Here is a 24,463-nt window from a genome sequence, read left to right as displayed (position 1 = left end):
TAGAGAGATTTCATATCAAACTAAATCCCATGGTTTCTGAAAGCTTTCTAAAACAAAGGGAGAAGCAATTGCATTACAGTCAAGATGAACAACCTAGTCAATTTAATTTGCATTTTATTTTTTCATTAGAAGGAAATAAGGAAACGCAGTGGATTTAATCAGATTGTTTGGATGTGTACCTTTTGAAGGGAGACAATGTGGAAAACAGGAGAGAGAGCACATGCAAGACAATGCTGTCATGCTGTTACCTCAAAACTTGAAGCTCTTCCTCAGAGTTCTGCACCTCATCCCTGAGGCGGTGCCAGCGAAGCAAAGCTTTCAGCTCCTGCTGCCCTTTTACCTCTTCATGGGAGAGCTGCTTGGGACACAAACACACACAGAGCACTGAGTGCTGCTTCCCAACACACAATAACAACCTTCAGAACAAGAAACTTGTTTTGTTTCTCTTTAATATTTAGAAGATGTATGAAACATACCAATATCAATTATTAAAAAAAAGGAAGAAAAAAAAAAGAGCCAAAAAATAATGGTTGCTGCTATGAGAGTTAACAGCACCACGAGGTAAAACAAAACCCTCACTGTGCACATCAAATCAACAGACTGTTAAATAGTTCTGACTGAGGAGAGAGATGAGCATGTTGATTTCCCTTTAGTGACTGGCAATGAATGAACTGAATATAGGTTGCCAGTATATATGCCAGTATAGGTACCTGGCATAGAGGATTTTATGGCATCTTTACCCAGCTTTAAAGCTCAGAGTTGCATTGTGTCCTGACTTCATTCCTCTTTCCTACTATTCCTGCTACACTTGTGAAAGCTCCCTGTGGTATTTTCCCCCATTTATGTAATATTAACAGAGATTCATACTTATGAAATAAATGCCAGGTTGTCAGCTGACAAATAAATACTAATTCATGTTTCTCTATTATAAGAATAGTTGTGAGATGAGAGAAAGTAAAAGCAGCTAAGACTACCCTGAATTACATTCAGTCACAACTGAAGTTACTGTCATGCACTATAGAACATACTCATAATCCTAAAATTGTATCATTGAATAGCTTCAAAACTACTCAACAATGTTTGAAAGGTGTCCCTTATACATAACAAGGGAACTCATCACACTGTTTTGTTGCTTACTCCTTTCCATTCAGCTACAAGGAAAGTGTCTACTACAATCAAAATGCTTTCAAGTGACTCACAAAAGTAAAGAATTAATGTGAACAGCACACAGCAGTGTAGTGATGCTCAATGCAAGGGTACAAATGAGTTTTGGAACCAAAATGGAAAAGCCACATGTTTGGACAGCCTCTCTTTCTTGTTTCAGGAATATGGTAAATGTCAAGGAATTCTGTTTTGTTTGGTGCTGTAAGTTGCCTGATACTTAATAACATGTAGGTTTGGAAGAGTGCATTGTGCTAGATTCCAGTTCAGCCTGCTCCTCCTCAGGTGGAAGCCTGCAGAGCTCAGGGGCAGAACCTGGCACAGCCACAGGAAGAAATGACTGACACACGAAATGGTCGAAGAAGCAGAGGTACTACAAAAGTAAGAATTGCACCAGAAAAACACTTCACAAGCTGACAGGCAACTTAAGAGCTTTTCACCTTAAGGCAGGTGACGATTTCTAAGCCTCTGACATGAGAGTAACTCTTGTTGGGCATGTAAGAGAAAAAAAAGTGAAGTTCCCTATTTTAAATCATCTTCCATTCTGCTTTGAGGTACACTTCTTGGCCATCTCTTGGACAAAACAGAACATTTTCATTATGTACCTGGAACATGCAGTAAGACTCTGTTGATTTTTCCAGCTTCAGGTACACCATATAAGTGGAAAGAATGCAGAGCCATTGTTTGATAGCTGAATTTTAATAACTGAGTAGTACATCTGTGGAAAGGTAATAACTGACAAACAGACATTTCCATTCTCGTTTGCACTGACGTCTGCCACCGTGAAGATTTGTGTTCAATGTGGATCACATTTTTTTAAATCAAGTTAGCATGCATATTCTAATATTATTTTAAAATACTTTTCTTCACAACAGAGGAGGTTTAATTTATCTCTAATGCATGCCAGGTATATAATTTTGATTTCCACGTTAATTCAATTTTGAAACAATGTACTATCACCTTACCTGTTGTGCCCTAGCCCAAAATACATCTTCTAAAAAAGTGGCAAAGCCTTCACTGATCCACTCTTCAGTCCAGTCCCGAGCACCAGTGGCCAGCCCAAACCAAGCATGAGCGATCTCATGGCACAGACGAGTTCCACAGAGATGGTTCCCTCCTGGCAGGACACTCTGGGACAGGAAGATGATGTGTGGGCTGCACAAAACCAGTGACAGAATACATTACTGACCTGTTACAACATGCATTGCATGGCCACCAAAATAAGGGAACCAAAGCATGGCCTGGATTGAAGGGATTTTAAAGATCATCAAGTCACAGCCCCCTCTGTGGACAGGGACACCTTTCACCACATCAGGTTGCTCAGAGCCCCATCCAACCTGGCCTTGAACAGACCAAGTGATGGGACACCCACAGCTTCTCTAGGAAACTGTTCCAGTGCCTCACTATCCTCACAGGGAAGCATTTTTTCTTATTATCTAATCTAAATCCATTCTCTTTCAGTTTGAAAGCGTTCCCCCACGTCCTGTCACTACATGCTCTTGTAACAAGTCCCTCTTCAGCTTTCCTGTAGGCTCCCTTCAGGTAGGCTCTATTAGCCTCTAAGCTTCTTATTAGTATATGCATGCTAGGTCATGACTCACAGTTTATAGCTCAAGCGTTTTTAGGAATTAAGTTGTACTTTCTTGTTGGTTGGCAGAGAATCAAACTAAAATTCCAAGCAGTTGCATTGCATTCAACCGTCAAACAGCTACTACCTGTAAGAAGTAACTGAAACCAAAGTTACTTTCAAACTACAAGACTGATTTATTTCATTAGAAACATTCATCACAGAGAGATGAGCAGGTGTGAATACAGGCAACAAGAATTCACCAGTTAAATGATCAAAGATGGAAATAAATAAAGCAGAAACATTTATTAAAAAAACAAATCACTATCACTATGTTACTGAAAGTAACAAGAGTAATGTAGAGTAAAACACATGTGCTTGTTGCTTGTTAAAGCCTATAACAAGCTAAGAAGATACCATCTCATGGTAACAGCTGGTCGTGTCTGCAAATGCAGAGGAAGAAGAACATGTTTTACCACAACCACTAAAGTGAGAAGATGTGAGTATCTGCTTTTCACAACACTGGGGGAACAATCCAATCTGTATCTACTCTGCTTTGGACTCAAATACTGTAAAAAGACATTGGGGGGAAAACTGTTATGAATTATCACTCTGCTATTGAAAACAGACTGAATTGCAAGTTACTGCAGTTCCATGTTCTACTGCAAGGCAGATTCTGCTATGCTTACAGACATCAGAGACCTTAACTTCTCAAAAGCTATAAAATTTCTAAAACTAACTATATCTAGGAAATAAAAGTAGCAGAATTAAGCCCTCTGACTAATGTGCAAGGTTATTAGTGCACTATGTCACAGATAGAGTAGCACGGTCACAAACCAAGAGGACCATCTGCAGAGTACTCCTGCACTAACCCACAGTGTCCACCATCTGCACTTCAACTCTTTTCTCACTTCCAGTCAGTTAGAAAGGAAATAAAGCACAGTAGTGATACCTTCAAGACCACATGTCTTTAAAACTTGGTTTTAAAGCATGGGAGGGGAGTGTGTGGCCTTAAGGCATTTCCAAGAGTCAAATATTATTCATCAGCATTCCAAAAAGCTTCCCCACCCGCCCTACCCTTCCGTTGGAAATGTTCAAACACCCACATTTTTCCTGCAACCAGTTGAATGTCTGGAACTGAGACCATAAAAGATGATATGCACTCATACTCAACAACCATCTCCTTATTAAAAAATCATAGTTACCCAGCCAAGCAAGTTAATACGTTTCAATCAGATGGTAGCGTAGGAAACAATGTAAGAAATTAAAGAACTAAATTGAGGAACCAAGTAACACAGAACGAAGTAAGAAAAAACAGCAGCTATCCAAATCTTTACCAAAACCAATTCTGATTAAGAGAAGGAAGGGAGGGAGAGAGAGATGGGGGGAAGGTGCAAACACAGAAGCTGCAGAACACGATTGATCTTTTATTATAAAACCTGTGATGAGAAGAATAACCACAACTTTGAGGACATTACTTCAGTCGGTCTTAAGTAAATGATCCCTCCCCTCACTGTGGCATGTGTACATGCTGCAAAGAAAAACTGCAGAAATAGACCAAGTAAATAACATTACAGACAAACTGCTGACAACATTTCCATTAAGGATGACAAAAGTAACTTCACACCTTATAAAAAGGGTCACTGAACAGTTGTACATTTTAAGTCTACAGCAGGTAAATATATAATAAAAGTAAAGACTCTATTTCCTGCTTTTTCCAATCACTTAAAAGACAGAAATGCTACAATTTTGAACAATATTCTCCTTTATATAGAAGGATTACAAATCATTTCAGTGAGAAAAATGTATAGGAGTTAAATTTTGGCCAAAGACTATGAGTACAGCTTCCTAAAAGGCCAAAAATTAGATTATGTGCTGCAGCAGAGTTTAATTTTAAAATCTGAGTACAGCCAGCAACCTCCTTTCCGGAGAACACCTTAAATGATTCCTTTTATTTTGTTTGCCCTTAAAAACCAGTTCTATCTCCAATTCAGAGCAGTGCAAAGTTCCCATTTGTCTTAAGACCAGTTTTATCAGACTGAACTGTCTCTGGAATATGTCCAGCGCCTATTAGTTTGGGGAAAAGTTTCACTCTGTGTATTTCTTTAAAACACAGATTCTCTATTTTCAATGCACGTTTGAACTTCAGAAACTCTGCTCTGCCTCTACTGATACCAACCAAATCTACATTTCTAACATCATCTAGGATGTGCAGTGTTCACAGAATCACAGAATGGCTTGGAGTGGAAAAGACCTTAAAGATCACATAGTTCCAACTCCTCTGCCAGGGGCAGGAACATCTTTGACTAGACCAGGTTGCTCAGTGCCCCAGCCAATGTGGCTTAAACACTCACAGGGATCTACAACTTCTCTGGGAAACCTATTCTAGTGCCTCACCACCCTCACAGGAAGGAGTTTTCACCCAATATCCAATGTAAACCTACTCTCTCTCAGTTTGAAGCCATTTCCCCTTGACCCGTCCTTACATGCCCATGTAGAAAATCCCCCTAGATCCTTCCTGTGGGCTCCTTTAAGGTACTGGAAGGCACCAATTAGGTCACCCTGAAAGGTTCTCCTTTCCAGGCTGAACAATCCCAATTCTCTCAGCCTTTCCTCATGGGGGAAGTGCTTTATCCCTCTAACCATCCTGGTGACCCTCCTCTGGACTCATTTGAACAGGTCAATGTGTTTGGGGAATGTTATGAATGTTACTAATTGCACAACACAACAGCGTTGTTCCTAAAAAAATAATTCAAGAAGATGTCTAAGTGAAAAATAAGATAATTGAAATGGTAATTAAATTGCAAGACTTTTTTTTTTATTGCAACTTTCTTGGTTTTTAACCAGAAGATAAATTTGGTCTTCCTACCATCTGTTTGATTTACTAGGAACAAGTTATAAGGCTTGATATCCATTTCTTTGATTTTAATTGAAAAGGAAAGAAATCCATTCATCCATAAGGAATGGACAAGGGTTCACCTCAGAAATTACATCAAGACCTGACGAGGTCTTTGCATCTTATAAATGCTTCTAGGAAGTTTCTACAGCAGGCCAGAACAGGCTGGCTGGATGTGGTAAGAAAGATGCAAAACCTCTCCTAGTTAACAAAAAAACAACCACCTCACCAGTCCTTGCCAGAAAGCTGGACAAGTTCCCAACAGCTCTTACAGAAAAGGAAGTTAATGACTTGTTTTCAACAAGTATACACTTGGTTACACTTCCACAGCAAAAGAGAATTATTCTGATGAGAATCACACACTCATAACTTAGATGTTTGCATTGCTGGGTTGGAAGAAGGAACAAGTTCCCTCCCCCACTTAAAATCCAGTTAAAGGAAATCTTGACACTGTAACTATGACATGAATACATATAAAGGAAAAACTGAGCCCTGAAGGAAAGAAATTGTTGGTGTGAAAGGCTAAAGAGTCCGGATGTTCCAATCATTCAAATCCACCCATGCAGATATTCTCAAGATATATAAGATATTTTTAATAGACCTTATTAAACCACTGACCTCGACCCACTGATTCAGCCTGTCCAGACCCCTGTGCAGAGCCTTCCTACCATCCACAGATCAACACTCCCACTCAACTTGGTGTTGTCTGCATATGAACAATCTGGTAGTAATGTAACTAATTCCTTCAAACAATTATACTCTCTCTTATACTCTCTCTTATACTCAGAGCACACACTTTGACAGGGGTAAGACAAGCACCTTTAATTGGGTTTTTACAAAAAATCACAACACAGCTTCTGTGTGGCTGATATCCTGCTGCACTCATATCCAATAAATTCTGCCTGTTCAAAATACTCTGACATGGGAAGCAAATCAAGAAGGAAACAGAGAATGTTGTATTTTCCGTGCAGACTTGGGTCTCCTGTCTGAGATTCAAGCACTGCCAGGAAACTAACCCAATCTCTAACAAAGTCATGAGGAACTAGAGGAGACAAGAACAACCAGCAGTCAAGAAACAACTGTGGAGGTGAGGAGTTATTCACCAGCTGACCCCTGATGCTCCCAGGACATCTAACAGCAGGTCTAGCTCACTGCTTTTCATCTTACACATTCTGTATCACTATGAAGAATTTGCAGGGCATGAACCTTTCCCATAACTCTCCAGATATTGTTTCCTAATGTCTTATGTAAGCACAGCAGTATCTATTCATTCAGAAACTTCCACAATCCCAGGATTTGTGACAGGCAGCAAATTGCCTGGTACTGTAAAGAGAAAGAAGCAAACACAGAAAATCATGCGGTGGGGGAAAAGAAAGAATTACGGATTCAAAACCTCAAGCTCCCATCAAGATTTTTTTAATACAGATTAGTTTGAAACCTCCCGCTTCCCAAAAAAACACAAAGTAATGCATTCTATTATAAAAATCAATTACACAATACCTCCTAGGAACAAATGGTTACAATAGTGCCAAAAATCTTACAGCCCGCTTTCCAAGAGAAACACCTGGAGGGACTACAGCTTTTCATGTTGTATAGCACAGAATGAATTTTTCATATTTAATTGATTATGGGTAAGTGCCAATACAACTACATCAATAAATATAAGCACCTGTTTAACTCAAAAAAACCCAACAATCAAGCCAACTCTATATTTTATGTATCTTGATTTTTAACCTTCACACTTCACTTGCAATTGCTCCTCAAAAAGCACTGACACTGCTAACTATTGAAAATAGTTTGTGACACCAATTTCCAGAGCCCTTACTAAATACTCATAGTATCAAATTGTACTGTTCAGAGCAGTAACTTCCAAACAAATCCTACAAGCTACAATTCTATAAGGTTATTTTTATTTTTCTTGAAAACCAGATAGATTGGAAGTCAATCTAGAGTACTTCAGTTAAAGAGTAAGAAATAAAGATGAAGAAAATAAAAATATTTCTAGTCCAGATTGTTCAGCAAAATATCTTAAGTTTTTTTCATATTAATATCTTTTTTTATTTTATGTAAGACAGCAGATAGATCACAAAAATAATAAAACATCCCTACTCCTGCTTATATAGGTAGGATCACAAAAGAGGGTCAAAGGAAAAATTTTGCTCATGTCTAAGGAGCCAGAGGAAATACCATGTTCCCACTAATTCCAGTAAGAATTTTATATATATAGATATAAATGCAATATTTGGTTAACATTCTGAATTTGCTACATTCCAGATTTTATATGAAACTTTTAGCACATTTCCCTGAGTCCTTCCAAATATTAGAGACTGTCAACTGAAGAAAGTATTTAAAAATCCCAACAGTTACGCTATTAGCCATGTGAAAATGCTTAATAAGAAATAATAGTGTGGAAAGTCTCTGTTAGAACCATTCGTTTATACTAATTTTCTCTCACTTAAAACTGATTTATATTAGGACCACAAAATCAACCTTATGCACTTGCTGAAATAAAAAAAGTGAACAGAAAATAGCAATGGATGGACACTGATCATTGTAATTATTTTAATTGATCATATTATTTTTACAAGAAGTGAGTGATGGAAATAGATGCAGGTACACCTCTCATTTCATAAATATGAAATACTTTTGTGTGATAGTATTTTTGTTTGTTTCCTTCTAGAATGCCAGAGGGAAGGCTTAAAAAGAAGATTCTTTTGTATTATACTAGAAATGAACACATCATTTGTCTCATTGACTTTCCAAACTATTCTTTGTATTCTTGCTAAAAATTATCACTATGATGAACAGTCACTAACAACGTTCCTCAGTTCTAGTCATTGTGTCACTGATGGATGATATCACTTGATCGTGGATGGATTTCATTATTTGTAGCTTTCCATCACTGTTATTAATGGATCTGGATTTCCTTTCAGCACATCAGGAAGTTTCTGGCAGATATTATTAGCACAGCTGAGAGACAAAGTGCAAATAACCAACTCCAACAGTGAGACAGAGAGAGCACCACGTGTGAGCTTCCCCACACCCAGGGACAATCCACTCAAGCTCGGGGTCTGTTCATTGCTGGGCACAAAAAGTGACAAGGATAAGGCAAAATAAAATAAGAATGGGTCGGATCTTTCTACATTTAATATACAGAAGAAAGTTTTTACCCACAACAAAAAAGTAAAACCAACAAAAAAGGAAAGAGTTTGCTTGTTCTTGGAGTGTTTCAGGATTCTTTTCTCAGTGTAAAGTCCTGTGGTATCACTGATCTGAAAGCAACACGGAAATGAAATCTGCTTGAAGGCAAAAGTGATTCTTATTAAATCTCTGTGAAGAAAGAGCAGCATCACAAACCAAACCAAGCCTCAAGAACGCTCTTGTTTTTCAAGCATTCCTATCACAAATACTTCATCTGAAGAATGAGTAAACTCCACATATATCCCTGAATCATTCAGGAAATCCCAAACATTACTGGAGGAGAGAGTGCTATAAATCCCTGATATTTCCAAGAAAAAATAAATAAAAAGGTAAAGTTCAGATTTTTTTAAAAAAATATCAGAACTTCTTAGATCATAAAAGAGGCACAGATCCAATTCTTTTAAATTTTCAGTTCATATCTATTATACTCTTGCTCCTTGTGCCAACTATAAATGTGGGAGCAAACAAGAAGATTACCCAATTCACATGTGATCTAATTTTTGCCTATGTGCAGTATAACTCATAATTCTTGCTTTTAAGAATTGGTACTCAAAAATCCATTTTTCTGAAGTCTTTCATGTTACTTACAAGAACGGTGCAGAATGATGCAAATTCAACACTGTCAAGTCTATTCTGATTTTCTACACCCCCGCTAAAATGCATTATTTCTACTGTGCCTTTATCCTTTATACAAATGCACGCTCACCTTAAAAACGTTTCAGGCAGCAGAATTTTAACAAATTAGTCCTACTCTCATCCATTACCTGTTTTTCTTATTTTTGTCATCTATAAACAGTACATAAACTGATATAAATTGCATGCTTATTTCCTTGGTTTACTCTGAGCAGCAGCCACACAACCCTCCTCCTTTGTGTGCCTCCATCAATAAGGTATCTGTTGTGCTTTTGCACAAAGAACAAAGATGCCTTTATCAATTCTCAGAAGTCTGCAGGACAAACCATTCATGTTGTCAAACCCCCTAAAACACTCCCAGCAAATAATGAAATCCACCAGTGACAAATGTCAACACACTAATTTGTAAAATACAGAACAAAAGGAACATTCAGAAGAGGTGCTTCATTTCATGTTATATCAGCCCTTCAATTTGTAACAACTTCATGGCAGCCCACAGATAATGCAACATTAGAACAGAAGAGCACTATGATTATTAAAACTAAAACAATCTACTCTTCTACAATAAATGCTAAGAAGTTCCACAAAACTGTAAACAAAATCTTTTGGAAACATCAGCCTCCTTGTCATGCATTCATTTTCCTCCTTTTTCGAATATTATTTACAAGTAATATATTACACACAAACACAGATTCTCTTACACACACAGTCCCATTTATTGTTCTGATGGAAAAATAAGATTAAATTACATTATATCCAGTGAAAGAAGAGCTTCAGTGTGCCTCAGCAATACTTTATCATTTATACAGGACATCCAGCTATTATTATCAAATCATATAGCAAGGGCATGGTTTAACTTGAAGTAGCCAGTGTGCATGTGAATTACTTCATTCGTCATATAAAGACATCGAGCTGTTATTACTGAAGCACATATCAAGGGATGGTGTGACTGGAAATAGCATAACTGAGAACTGTGGTCAACTGATATAATAGGAAGTATCACACACTAATGAACTTTCACTCTGTTTCATCTTCTATCAACTCATCTTTTCATACACCTCCAAATTTGTTTCAGATCACCACAAGGACTAAACAAATATTTTCCCTGTTGTCCAGGACGCTGACACAGAACACATTTACTTCCTCTCTTTGAAGATAACAAAAAGAAGCAAACACCCTTATATTCTATAAACATCAACTGCATCCAACATTTCTTAGATTTCCAACAGTGGCCTGATGACCTGTGCTTTGTGAATTCATCCAATCCACTTGAATATAGAATGGCAGTTCTGAAATTGTTAATTGATAATGCCAAGTTCTGTATTTGGCAAACTGCTAATGCTAACACAGATTCTATTAGCAAGTATTTTTCCAAGTCCAAAAGAATACAGCAAGGTGGTTTCCCACCTTGCAAGACCACAGAAACTAAACTACCATGGGTCAAAAGACACTCATTTTGAGGCATTTTTGTTTAGTTGCTGTGTTGTTGGGTTTTTTTTAAATCACTGAGGAAATTAAATTTTAAAATAAGCAGAGAATTTATGATTGCTTCCCACATACTGTCCTGACAACAGTTCTGCTAATAGACTAAACACTCCCTCTCTTTGTGAGACTATGCATTCATATTTGCATGTGGATATTGACCTCTCACACAATATGACCCTATTCCAAAATTTCTAATAATACCAAAGAGAATTCATGGCTGGGCTTCGCGAACGAAGATTTGGGAAGGCTCTATCCACATTTGCTAATGGCACGCTGGTGGCTTATGAGGTCAATACGTGACAGACATATCCGATTGCAAAAGGCACAACAGAAAGATTCCTTAGATGGTGTATTCTGCAATACACGGTTCTTTCTGCATTGCCTTTTCTCCTCGAGAGTGATCCTGCGTGTGTTCTCGAAGGAGACAGCAGCGTTATAGAAGCAGCCCTGCAGCGTTTAACATCCTGCTTTGCAGATGCTGCTGAGCTCTTTGGGCTGGAAGTCAGCTTAAAGAAGACAGAGGTCCTCCATCAGCCTGCACCTCAGGAAGTCCCCCATCATCCCCACACCACCATTGGCCAATCAGAGCTCAAATCAGTCCAACAGTTTAATTACCTCGGTAGCCTCATCTCCTCGGATGGTAAGATCGACAGAGAGATAGACAACAGGTTAGCAAAGGCATACGGTGCTTTTGGAAAACTCCACAAAGAGAATTAAGTTTCCAGTTAAAATCCAGTTAATAACAGTTATTGGTTGGATACTTCCCTGAAGAGTCAGTTGGGTCTATGTCTTGCCAAATGGTTAAAATTTGTTTCTACATATTCTTGTCAGCACCGATCAATTTGTTTGAAACCTCCAATGGTATTTGGCATTCACATCAGTTTAGATTTATGAACCTGAAGATCAAAAAGTTGTGTAAAGTGTATAATTTTTCAGAAAGTACAGACCAAAGTTTCCAAATAGGTAGCAATTTTACAGCCCAGTCCCGTCCCACTGCTGTAAATCTAGTCAATCTGCACAGTATTATTTCTTTACCTTTTTAGTGTTAGTAGAATTTAATGTCAAGTGGGACAACACTCCTTGAGATTTGCTTCAATTAAGAGTATATCTCTGGCACAGTGTATGTACGTGCTTGGCTGCATCTCAAATTTTAGTATACTTGGCAGTTTCAACTTAGAAAACACCTAAAAAGATGAATTTCATCCTGAGGTTATATCCCAGAGGTTATACGCCAAACCTCTGCTCTGTCATGTCCTCACCACCTGCTGGCAAAGTCACTGGCAGAAACAAGAAGCTGTTCCTCTCTCCATGGCCTGACCCCGCAGGTGACAGCACAGGGTCTCTCAGGGTGTTTCTGCTGGGCTCAATTCCAGATTCTGGAGATAAAAGCTCTTCAGTGACAGCAACATACCCCTCACTCCTGCCAGCAGCCATCACTCCATAGCTGTAACTCCAGGGGTCAAATTTAGTTAACTGAGCAACCATTGCAAATTATTCCAGTTACACAGACAGACAGGATGGAGCTGTTTCTTCTCAGAAAGAGAACAAACACCTCTGAGGCTGCAGTGCCTTTCCTGGGAACTCAAAGAATTTGCATTTACACATGGGCACTGTTGTATTAACTCAGATCAACTGGCGAAGCAAAAACTTAAGCTTCGAGAGAAAAATAACATATCTAACCTGCAGTACCGGACAGCAGAGTAACACCAGCACCTGTTCAAAATCAGAGACCTGTTTCTCAAATATTATAAAGAAAAGAAGTAAACAGCTATTAAGCAGAGACTTGGTTTAGACCAACAATAAAAGGATGTGTCCACTGTGTTTTTTAATAAAAAGTTGTTTAGTTCATAAAGACAATTTGTTGAATTCTACTTTCTCTGCCAATAGATCTCTTTTCAGAAAATTATGCAAAGCTATGATTTTACAAATACTGTAGACCTATAGCACAGTTTCATTTATATTATTTTGTTTAATGCTAAAATAAAGAGAAATGTGAGAAAGTGGCTGGTTATGATTTATAATATGTCACATTTCAGTCAGGTCAAGAATAGAAAAAAAGATCAGTGTGCTAAGAGTTTATAAACATGAAGTATTTATTCTTGTATCAATATGGAATAGTAAAAGCAAAATCTAATCAGAATGAAGAGGAACAAGTTGGTACACTAAAAAAATTTTAATGTAATAACAGACTTTTAAAAATCTGATATTGTATCATTAACTTCACAACAAGATTACAGCACAACAACATTACATTCAGATCTGGATGATTTGTGCTTGACTATATCTGGCTATGTAAGAGATATAAGGTAGAGGGCAACCTTTCTAGCACATCTATACATCAACTGATACAGTTTAATTCAAGGTTTGTTTTTAGTTTATTTTTTATCCAAAGGAAAGTTAAATTTATCAACTCATTGGGAATGATCACAGATTAATCTCTTTCCCTTTTTAAGTGCCAAGGTCAACATCTTAAGAATGCCTTGCATTTTCAGACATAGTATGTTAGATTAAAATATCTAAAACTATGTGTATATTTTTAGCCATTCCAGCCACGTGTCTCTATTCAGGTATTTCTTTGGTTTCTATACTCTTGGGTTCTAAGCACTGATCCATATGTTCTGTATGTTATTTTCTACTTTCAAGGTGGTTATTACTGGAAAGGTATTTTTTGTTTTGACAGATTCAGCATTCTTGTTGAGCAGTAAGCTACACTGTTCAGAATACCATTTTACATAGGAGTTCAAACATGTCCATTTTAGGTCAAATTAGTACAACAGTCCACAATTAAAAACCAAAAAACAAATGCAGCTGGCACAAAATAACAACAAACTCCCTTCTTTACCTTCACAAAGGATCATATTTAATACAATATAAGACTAAAGAGACAGACAAAAGCAAAAAAATTATTTGCTTTGAGATGCAGGAAAATATGAATAATTCCTGCATTACACTCCTTAAGTGCTGCATTAATAATCAATTTTGATTGTAAATATAACAAACTTAGATAGTGCATTTCAGTCTTATTATGCAGATATCAAGAAGTTCCTATGCCAGGAAATGCCAGACGTTGTTAAGGATAAATTTGTTGAATTCTATTTAAAAATAGCACCCAGACTCTGCCCCTAGTGTCAAACAAGTGAAAAATACCTCAGAAAAGGGAAATATGTCTTTTGTGCTAAGCAAACTACCACTACTATTAACCATTGGAAAAGTTCTCTGTACATATCTATGCACATTTCTACAAAAAGGTGCCACCCACCTTCTCAGGTTTAAATTGAAGACACAACCACTTTTCATCAAAAGAATAGTTTCAAGGTGTCTAGAATGTACTACACAACCTTGCACAGTACAGTTTCACACCAAATATGCAATGTATTCAATATCTTATATTTAGCACTAATTCACTGCACACACAATGGCTGTGAGGCACGTGTATGAAAACAAAAGTACAATGCAGAGTTATCTTAGGACAGCCCTTTATGATTTAGCTTTATAAACCTATACAGTGCAACTAAACACTAAACTCAACAATTTACCATTAAAGTCACTTTCTAGAGGGGTTCTTGTTATACCATTGAGTGACCCATGAGGGTATTGGTGGCAGTTTTATGCTCTGTTACACAAGGAATAAGATTTGTATCAATATGTCCTAAGAGCTTTGGTCAGCTTTTGCAGCACTTCCCACATGAATATTAATTAAGCACTAAAAAGACAATGCTATCGTAATGAAAATATGTAATTGACAAGAAAAACTAATAAAATACACATAACTTTCAACTGACTATTGCTGGAATAGCAATTAAGATAGATTACAAAGACTTGTATTGGGAAAACATGCTTTTTTTCATAGTTATACAACTTAAAAAAAAAATGTTTGTGTTGACTGCAGAATATAAAAACTCACTTTAATTAAGCTTTAAAGCAATGCTAACAAACAAATATAAATCATAAAATAAAACCAGACTGCCATAAGATTCGTGATATCATCATCATCTAGCAGTCTTTACATGTTTGAGAAAATCATTTCTGAAAATACACAGTATATAAACAAAAGCTCACGACTGAACAGTATTGGTTTAAGTATCATAAACACAAAGTTCTGGAAAGTTTTCCTCAGGTCTTACCATCTAAATAAACCACACGTGTAAGCAGGACTAATTCTGTTGTCTTAAAGTTGTACAATTTGGGACTACTTTGACCAGATTTCAGTTGAGTTAATCTACTAATAACAACAAAACAAAGCAAATTTGTATTCTGCACAGTTTTACACATCATACTAGATTAAGCCATGTGGCTAACATCTGTTGCACATTGTTTCTTTTTTGATCTTTCTTCCAGGGAAAAAGCAGAAGCAAAGATGTTTCTTGTTTTGATAGGGTTTGGGGGTGTTATATATCAATATCTATATCAATATCTATATCAATATCTATATATATATCTATATGTACTAATATATTCAGTGTTAAATACTTATGCTAAGCAAGCATGGGCAACAACATTCCTCTTACTCCTGTCAGCAAGGTGATACAGTGCATTGTTTCCTATTTCCTGAAGTTCATGTGGCAAAATCGGAGCAACCTCACCGACATTTAACTCCCTCCTTGCAGTGCTCCTCAATTTTGCCCTGTGTTGCAGATCACCACAGGTTTCCCCATGGTCTTTCCTACACGGTCTTTCAGGATTTTGTGCCTGTATGACAGAGATGCTGAAAGCCTTGAACCTGAATTCTTGAACCTGAATTCTGTGGGAAGCTAAGCTAACCAGAAAAGGTCTGGTATATTCTCAAAAGAGATTCTCCTGCTCAAGGATATACACTAAGCCCCCTGTTTTACTCCCTATGAATGCTTGGCATGCAGGTGGATCACACTGGTCAGCCAGGAGGTCACAGAGGTGTGAACAGCTGGAAGTCAGCCTTCACCTGTCAGGATAGGATGATGTCTCCAGGTCAGCCAAGAAATCATTTCAGCCTTGATGGAAAACGCTTTCCAGCAGGACAACATAGCATCAGCAAGGAGTGAAGAGCTAAACGACAAAGCAACAGCCAAAACACATAAAAAACAAAAGGAATGTCTGTCTTACTCCAAACTTCCTGAAATCTCTCTCTGCCTCACACAGCTTAAAGCGGCATCTGTCAGCTGTTCTCAAAGCACCAGTCAGTCTCACCCAGAAACCAATTTAGGAAGGTACCCACAACTGATTTGGTAGACCCTACTCTTAAGGACAAAGATATAAGGAAGGGGGAGTTAGGAAGAAACTGAAAACTGCTTTGCACACCTTGGACTTGAGCAACAAAAACTCAGGAGCTCTGGTGTACGAGCTTTTACTTAACTGATACTAGAGCAAAATTCTAAGTTACCAGTTTCTCAGATCAAGGTTACTTGGCTTAAGCAATGGATCAAATATATGTGATGTGTCTAGCTCCTGCTGATGTGTACTCAAAAGAGGTTTAATCATATCAAGCTGCTCTCAGGGAACAGACACTGCTCCAGAGTTTTACTAATCTAATTCTGCTACATCCTGCTCTCATGGCAAAAGCCTTTCTTTCTATAATCATTCCATGCTTCTTAGACATGGGGATGATATCAACATGTAGTTTTTTACTAAATTTCCAGTTCAACACCTTTTGCCTATGGTCTTGCATCCACACACTGACCTCTGCAAGAGTTCCAGTTAGTTGGAGGCAAACATAGTTAAGTCTTGTGGTCAGCAAAGCTGATTTGATTGTTGTCAAGCAAGAGGCTTTACAAGTATTACTGGCTCACCACAACCACGTTGTTGTGCTGGTTAACATTTACTCACACGTTCCATTATGGTTCCTTCTGTATTGCCTGGATCTTCCTAGTCCTCACAGGCTCCTGAGTAGGCCTGTTTGACTCACTGGTATATTCTCCAGACAGGAAGTCTGTGTACTCTGTTCATCAGCATCTTTATCTTGCTGAGAAAAAGGTACAGGATTCAGAATGGCTCTGTAGTTCCTCCATGTCTCTCTATTCCTCCACGTGCCTCACATACCTGCAGCTTACAGGACTGTTACTGGCTTACATGTCCCCCTGAACACTCTTCTGGTTTCTGCTCATAGCCTAGCCCAAATTTGACACTATAGCAGCAAGCTGTCATGAGGTTTACTTTTTAACAAAACTTCTGTGAAAGAATGTCACCGGGAGAGCAAAAACTGAGCCACAGAAGATATCATCTTAGTGTCTGATTTTTGGCAGGAGTATTGCTGAGTGCTTCACTACTGTGAACGAATTGAGAATGACTGGGAATGCTTGGGTGTGGTAGGAGACCACGGAAGAACACAAGACAAGGCTCTCAGTCCTGTGTTAATAGCATACAATTTAGCAGGTCATCAAGACCCCAGCTTACCCAGGCTTCAAAAGCACATCCAAATCCAGAGACGAGGAGCAGTGATCAAAGCCTGACCACTCACAAAGGGGAAAATGATGAAAGCACTGACAACCTCTGCTCCAAAAAGGCAACCTGCACATGGTTGCCAAGCTGAGAAAAACCCAGGAGACATCAGGACATGTTTCATGTCCTTCATGTCACAGTAACTGATCCAGAGCCTAACATCTGGACAGAAATATCATAGTGCCAGACCACTGGACAGACTTCTTGGACACCACACACATTCTGGTGCTCAAGTGTGATATTGGACAGGTGAAATCTACTTTGTTTAAGGCTTTATTTTAGATAAAATCACCTTTCTCACCTATAAGATCTCTTCATCAATGTTTGCTACATTGTCACTATGTGTAAATAGTACAGTAAAACAGTATTCCACACAGTTTATATCCTAACTACTTAGTGCAGTTTGATAAGACAGTTTAGTGCTGAGGATGACAATGGTTATGCTTCCATTAGTGATTTCTTTAGGACCAATAGTACGTTACTAAAGCAAATCCTACAGTCATTCACACATTCCAATCTGGTTCAGCTACCAGGGAGATTTTGCTGCAGGCAACCTGCATTGTTTCCTGTGGAAACTGGAGAGCTGTTCCAGTTGTGCACGATTTCACTCCAACAGGAACATAAGAATGTGAAAAAATAAGCAGTCTTCTAAACAGCTTCAGTGCTTAGGAAGGAACATTTGGCTCAGGGGACCATGCTAAATCAACTACAACGTACATCTCTCCTACTGTAGAGACTTCAGATGTAGAAGTCTCCATGCTGACTACATCAAACTATTTATTCATCCAATACATTGGTACTATATTACCTGTTAACACAGTCAACTCCAGTAACAGTATGGGGGGTTAAGACTATTTTTTGTCTACGTTTTACTGATCTTGATTTTTTTTGTTCAGGCACAAATACAAAGACACATTCAGAAGCATTTCTAAAGTTATTGACTTGTCTCTAAGCATGCTGATCTTTAAACTAGAAATTAGCTCAGCACTGTCACTGTGAAAATTTAGCTTTTGAGCCTGATTTCGATGCAAAACAGGTACATCATTTACTTACTAGCTGGGCTGACTTAAAGATACTTATAATGAGAACTCACTTTGCTGTACTAAATTTCTTAGGTTTACAGGCCTCCATGACAAAACCTCTGTGACTTAAGTCAGCACCCATGGAGTTTATTTTAATGAAAACATCCAAAGCACTACTAAATACATCCCTTCTTGTCTTATTACTGATAAAAAAAATCAAAAGAGAAGACCAGCCAATCCTCTCAACACACATACTCAAAAAATAACAGAGAAGGACCATAAGATCTTTCCACAGTTGCTAGACCAAGTGTTTCCTATAGCATCTACCAAAAATGTGCATTTTGTTGAAAATGTAACACTGCCCAAGCTGTTCTTAGCAGTTCTGCCACCCATTATGCCTTGTAAACAAACAATGTTTCATCTAAAAATAAAAAACTTTCTTGTGGAGGGTGTGGTAAACCACCTAAATGCTCATATCCAAACGTTCTTGCCCACAAACCAAAGAAGCAGAAAGCTACTGAACTTTAAAGAAATAAACTTATATGGTACTACAGTGGTGTATAAAGTAGCTGGAAGTAACATATGGTGGAAAGGAGTCAGAAGGGAAAGAGGAAATTACGTTCCTTGGCAAAATAGGTCCAAAGCTGCCAGCATCTGATAGTGGCAGTGTTGAAAAATTAGTTCTGTGTTGTTAGCCAAACAGCAGCAGCAGCAGCTGATGGAAGATCACAATCACAGCTCTGCAGTGGGTTCAGCAGCAAATTTAACTAATTAGCATTGAAATGTCAGAACAGAAACACAAGCCAAACAGACTGGGTTAACTCTTCTAAAAGCATAGAACATGTGACAGGTGAAAATTGTGCCTTTGGACATGTGTGGAGTCTCCTGAAGGTGACAGTCCAGACCCAGAACTGTGAAGGCCCCTAGAACAGCTTGGAGCCCATTGCTGCTGAAATTAGAGAAAAACTCAGACCTGACATGGCAAGGGAATAACAGAACTTTGCTTAGAAAACTAGTAATGAATCTTGAGGCAATAAAAGTCTTACCTATTACCTCTCATCAAAAGTAACTGAAATTTGACCCACACCCTTGTGCAGCCCCATGCTAGCAGATGTTGGGACTGAGCATAAGGAGAAAGGGATCAGCAAACTGGTGAAGTGAAAAGGATCACTCTAAGGTCAAATAAGCTGCTGAAGACCAAAGATTCAGTAAAACTCCTTCAGGAATGAAGTCTCCCAAATGACAGAATGTTATGAAAGCAAAGAAACAGGAAGAATAGGAAATACAGGAAGTATAGGATCCAAGTCATTAAGCAGAAGACTCAACTGAATGGTCATGATCAAAGCTAGTACTAAATCACAACACACATAAGGAAAAGAAACTTAACCATACAATAGTATAGAAAGTGAAAAAAACCAGACTTGCAGCAGCTGAAAGAAATGGGTAAAAAATCCCAAGTACCAATGCCATTAAAAAAGACAACTTAAGACAAGTTTTCAAAGAGGACAAGGATAAATAAGACCTATAGCTAAACTGAGGTCCAGGAAGATAAAGTTACCTTGGTCAGAGCTAATGGGCATATAAAAAAAATACTTGCAGAAGGTCTCAAAAAAAACCCCAAACACAAATAAAACTCCAACTGCGATGAGAGAGGCATTCTTGCCTCCTGACTTTATATAAAGTTAGAGTTTTACCACCGGATTTTGTTTCTGTAAGAATTTCCTGGCGAAACTGGATATTTTCGGGAACAGAAACTAGCCCTAAACCACTGGAAAACCACAAGGTCCAAATCCCCACTGCAAGGGAGTCTAATGGTGAAGGGCCTCATTTAACTCCTGTCTGACCACTTAGCACTCAATGAGAAAAAATTAGTAAGACTTAAACAATGATCTTACAACTTCTCCTGGTGGTCATGGAAGACGAACTATTCTTAATGACCAATAAATGAGTCCACTAATTATAGACTGTGATAAGTTGTGGGGTTTTTTTCCTCTGAAAGAATGTGTTAATATGAATACAACATGGTACTACAGAAAAGTCAGGGTATATATCTGGCAAGGCTTGTGGAGAAACGTGGAAGAAATACATGCTTACAAGAAAAATTATTAATTGCAGAGAAACAATCTTCAACACTTTGTAGTTGATCTTCTAAATATGCTGTCTGGATTCTTTTGAGTTAATGCTATTTTTTCTTTGAATTTGTCTTCCTTCTGAAGATTTCTGGAAGCTAAAAAACACCCTCAAATCTTTGCCCCAGAGTAAATAGTTCACTATCTGTGTATTTCAAAAGATTAAAAGTCCCTGTGTGTTGCTCGCTTTAAATTACACGACAATCACACTTCCGTAAAAAATATCAAAAACAGCAGAAAAAGTTTGACTCGGACTAGAAGAAATATAAATCTTAAATCAACTTTTCCTTCTGTTTGTAAATGTTCTGTGGTGCTTCCACTTGCTTCACAATCAAGTTAGACTTGAATTTACTCATATTACAGCTTCTATTTTGAATTTTACTTTAGAGAAGGAAAAGGAACAATATGAAAAGTGGGCTCTTTAAGCACCAGCTCATAGGAAATCCACTCAAACAAGCCCTTCTAACATTTCCCAATAAAGGTCAAAAGAAGCCTTCAACAGGGTAATAATCCCCCTCGAAGTCTTCAGAAATCATAGACTTACACAATGACAAAACATGCTTGAAGTTTATCAAGTTTCAGAGAACAAGTATTGCTGTGGTCTTTGCTTTGCAAGACTATACAGAAGAGCACTCCATGGGAATTGTTTAACAGGCTCTGTGGTCCCTGCCTGAATTGGGTACTTTTGAAAGACCTGCTCCTTTACTGTGGTTTTTGGTCACTGCACAAAATTAAAATAATACCTGAAATAATATTTATGAAGTGATACTGCAGCAACTAAATTAATTCATAAAGTTTATTCCTCAGTGGTATCAAATACACAATTTGAGAATGCAGAAAGAAATTTGCTGGTTTTCACTAAGCCATGCAAAACACACTTACTGATATGGTTGCACCTGGGATGTGTTCACTAGCTACATTTTCTAGCTTGTTCCCTCACATGTTCCTATGTCATTGCTTATGTCTATCAGTCTCCTCTCACAAGTAACAGCAACAGGACAAGAGAAAATGGCCCCAAGTTGTTCCAGAGTTAGTTGTTCCAGGGGAGGTTTAGCTTGAATATTAGGAAAATTTCTTTAATGAAAGGGTTACTGAAGAGTGGCACAGGCTGCCCAGGAAAGTTGCTGAGTCCCCACCCCTGGAGTTGCTGAAAAGGTGCAGATGTGTCAATCAGGGATATAGTTTAACGGGGACTTGGCAGTGTAAGGTTTATGGTTGGACTTAATGACCTTAAGGGGCTTTTCCAAACTAAATGATTCTATGTTATCACTCTTCAGCTAATCCTCTATCTGATTTTCTTCCCCACATATGTACGTATTTCACAGCTAAGGCTTTGCCTTTCTCCACACCATCTCCCCTATAGCTTATACACCACCGCAGCTGAAAGCAAGGGAGAGTGGGCAATTTGGCCTTTGTCAAATGTGAAATAAAATGCACTCAGAACACAGCTTAGCACACACTGAAACCAAGATAAGGAGAAACAGCGAATGGATAATCTCCACCCTTTCCTTTTTCCCCCCATCTTTTTCTTCCTTATGTAAGAAGCAGTGCTACAAATTCCCACTCTTGCAATGGAAATGTCTCAACAGTCTTTCACTGCCCCCTCCAAAGATGCCTCTAACTGACATATATAACAGAAAATTTCATCTCCATTCCCTGTTTTTATTTGATAGGCAAAAAGGGCTCAAGGAAAAGATGTTTAATTGTGTTCACAGAAAGTGACTTTGAGTACAATTGACCAGTCACCCAACAAAGACAACATCTATCTAAATCACACAGAAAGAGAGTCAATTCCTATTCCAATGTGCCAAAAGTTTTAAATAGATTAGGTGAGAAAGCCATCACAGAATCGGCTTTTTGTGTACCGAATTCTAAACCATCATGCAAATAATGATTCGCACAAGAAATCCTACTTTCAACAATATCACAGTATACCTCATAAAAATTAGGAACAGCATTTAACACCTCATCTTAATTAACAGCTAAAAAGCCCAAATATTTACAAGAGTTCCTACCTCTATATTTTTTAGGATTTAGCTGTAAAAGTTTAAGTTCCACAGAGAAATTTTGATCTCATGCACATAGGACAGATCTACCTAGAACTTAATGGAATTACTCATGGTTTACACCAGCATCACAGAGACCATAACATTTACTGTATTACATTAAAAATAGGAAAAATCATCACCCCCATATAATACCTGGTTGCTGAAGTTGTAATTGCATGGGCAAAAGTAAATTGCTTCTTTGGACACATTATTTGGAAAACTGAATCAAAAATATAAGCACAAATGTAAAACAGATTAAATCATGAACCGTGTGTCATAGGTATGGGGAAGGAACAGAACTTGCAACTGTTTAGCAACAAACAGCTGTAAAATGCTAGTCATTTAGATTACTTATACATTATTGCCAAATAATTACATATTCTAAAATAGATAACCAATCTTTGGCTCATGGCTTCATTTTTTTTTCCTAGAGCTACACATGCACACTCATTGTAGAACTGGAGGAGGGAGGGGGGGAAGGAGGGGTTTGTTTGCTTACTTGTTGTGTGAGGTTTTTTTAAGAGATTGGGTGATGCACAAGGGAGGAAATTAAAGCCTTTTTTTTTTTATAAGTCGATACTGCTGGTCCAGTCAGAGCTCAGCTCTCAGGTAGGAGAACAAAGTTGAGGGTTAGAGATAAAGTAGGACAGAGAGGAGGAACTCAGAAAACCAGTTTCAAAATCTCAAAACTAGTGTTCAATCAATTAATATTAATTGGCCAGCGACAATTAATTAGTATTTTCATCTCTCCATATTCTAGCTCCCTATACATACATCACTTTTTAAGGGAAAAGAATACTTTTACTTTATAAATGCCATGCAACTCATACAACAAAAAAATTCATTGGTATTACCTACACACACATATATATATGCACATATATAAAGGGCAGGCATGGATCTATAATATTAGGCATCATCATGGCTGGGCTTCGCGAACGAAGATTTGGGAAGGTCTCTACCCACGTTTGTTGCAGGTGCGTTGGTGGTTAGAAAGGCCAATACGAGATGGGCATGTCTGGTTGCAAAAGGCACAGCAGAAAGACTCCTTAGGTGGTAAATTCTGCAAGGCACAATTCTTTCTGCATTGTCTTTTCTCCTCAAGAGTGATCCTGCGTGTGTTCTCAAAGGCATCAGCAGCGTTACAGATGGTGTGTCTGCAGAGCTCCCAACTGGAGGCCAGAGTAGACCGGTTATGATGATCAGTATGGCCAAGGCTGAGATGTTGTTTCAAGGAGTCCTTGTATCTTTTCTTCGGGGTTCCTCTCATGCAGCAGCCGGTGGCAAGGTCACCATAGAGCAAGATCTTAGGGAGGGGGTGGTTGGTCCTTCATCCTGGAGACGTGCCCTGCTCGATGCAGCTGTGTTCTCAGCAACATGGCCTCAATGCTTGTGACTGCTGCTTATTCTAGAACAGATGTATTGGTCACATCATCTGACCAGTGGATATTTAGGATGGAAGCATTCTAGGAGTCGCAGGTGGTGGCGGTAGATGACCCATGATTCAGATCCCCATAAGAGAGTAGACAGCACTATGGCTCTGTAAACACTGATCTTTGTACTTTTCTTAAGGTGTTTATTTCACCAAACTCTTTTATGAAGCTTTCCGAAGGCACTGTATGCCTTTGCTAACCTGTTGTCTATCTCCCTGTCAATCTTACCATCCGAGGAGATGAGGCTGCCTAGGTAATTAAACTGTTGGACTGATTTGAGCTCTGACTGGCCAATGGTGGTGTGGGGATGATGGGGGACTTCCTGAGGTGCAGGTTGATGGAGGACCTCTGTCTTCTTTAAGCTGACTTCCAGCCCAAAGAGCTCAGCAGCGTCTGCAAAGCAGGATGTTAAACGCTGCAGAGCTGCTTCTGTGTGGGCAACAAGGGCGGCGTCATCAGCATAAAGCAGCTCCCGGA

General features: G+C 38.4%; 1 protein-coding gene across 4 annotated transcripts in view; it reads right to left on the bottom strand.

Moving 5' to 3' along the window:
* CUNH9orf3 (chromosome unknown C9orf3 homolog) overlaps window positions 1-24,463 on the bottom strand; it is a 159,267-nt gene that overhangs the window by 105,396 nt on the left and 29,408 nt on the right. For all 4 annotated transcript variants that reach the window (XM_017821180.1, XM_017821177.1, XM_017821178.1 and 1 more), the window contains 2 exons: window positions 2,127-2,316; window positions 249-358 (listed from right to left, as the gene is read on the bottom strand). In XM_017821180.1, the coding sequence (XP_017676669.1) occupies window positions 249-358; window positions 2,127-2,316 (300 nt within the window). The remainder of the gene's footprint in view (window positions 1-248; window positions 359-2,126; window positions 2,317-24,463) is intronic.

The sequence above is a fragment of the Lepidothrix coronata genome, unplaced genomic scaffold (assembly GCF_001604755.1).
Source record: "Lepidothrix coronata isolate B3197 unplaced genomic scaffold, Lepidothrix_coronata-1.0 Scaffold89, whole genome shotgun sequence".
Lineage (NCBI taxonomy): Eukaryota > Metazoa > Chordata > Aves > Passeriformes > Pipridae > Lepidothrix > Lepidothrix coronata.
Note: the sequence above shows the minus strand (reverse complement) of the source record. Positions and strands in the feature narration are given on the sequence as shown.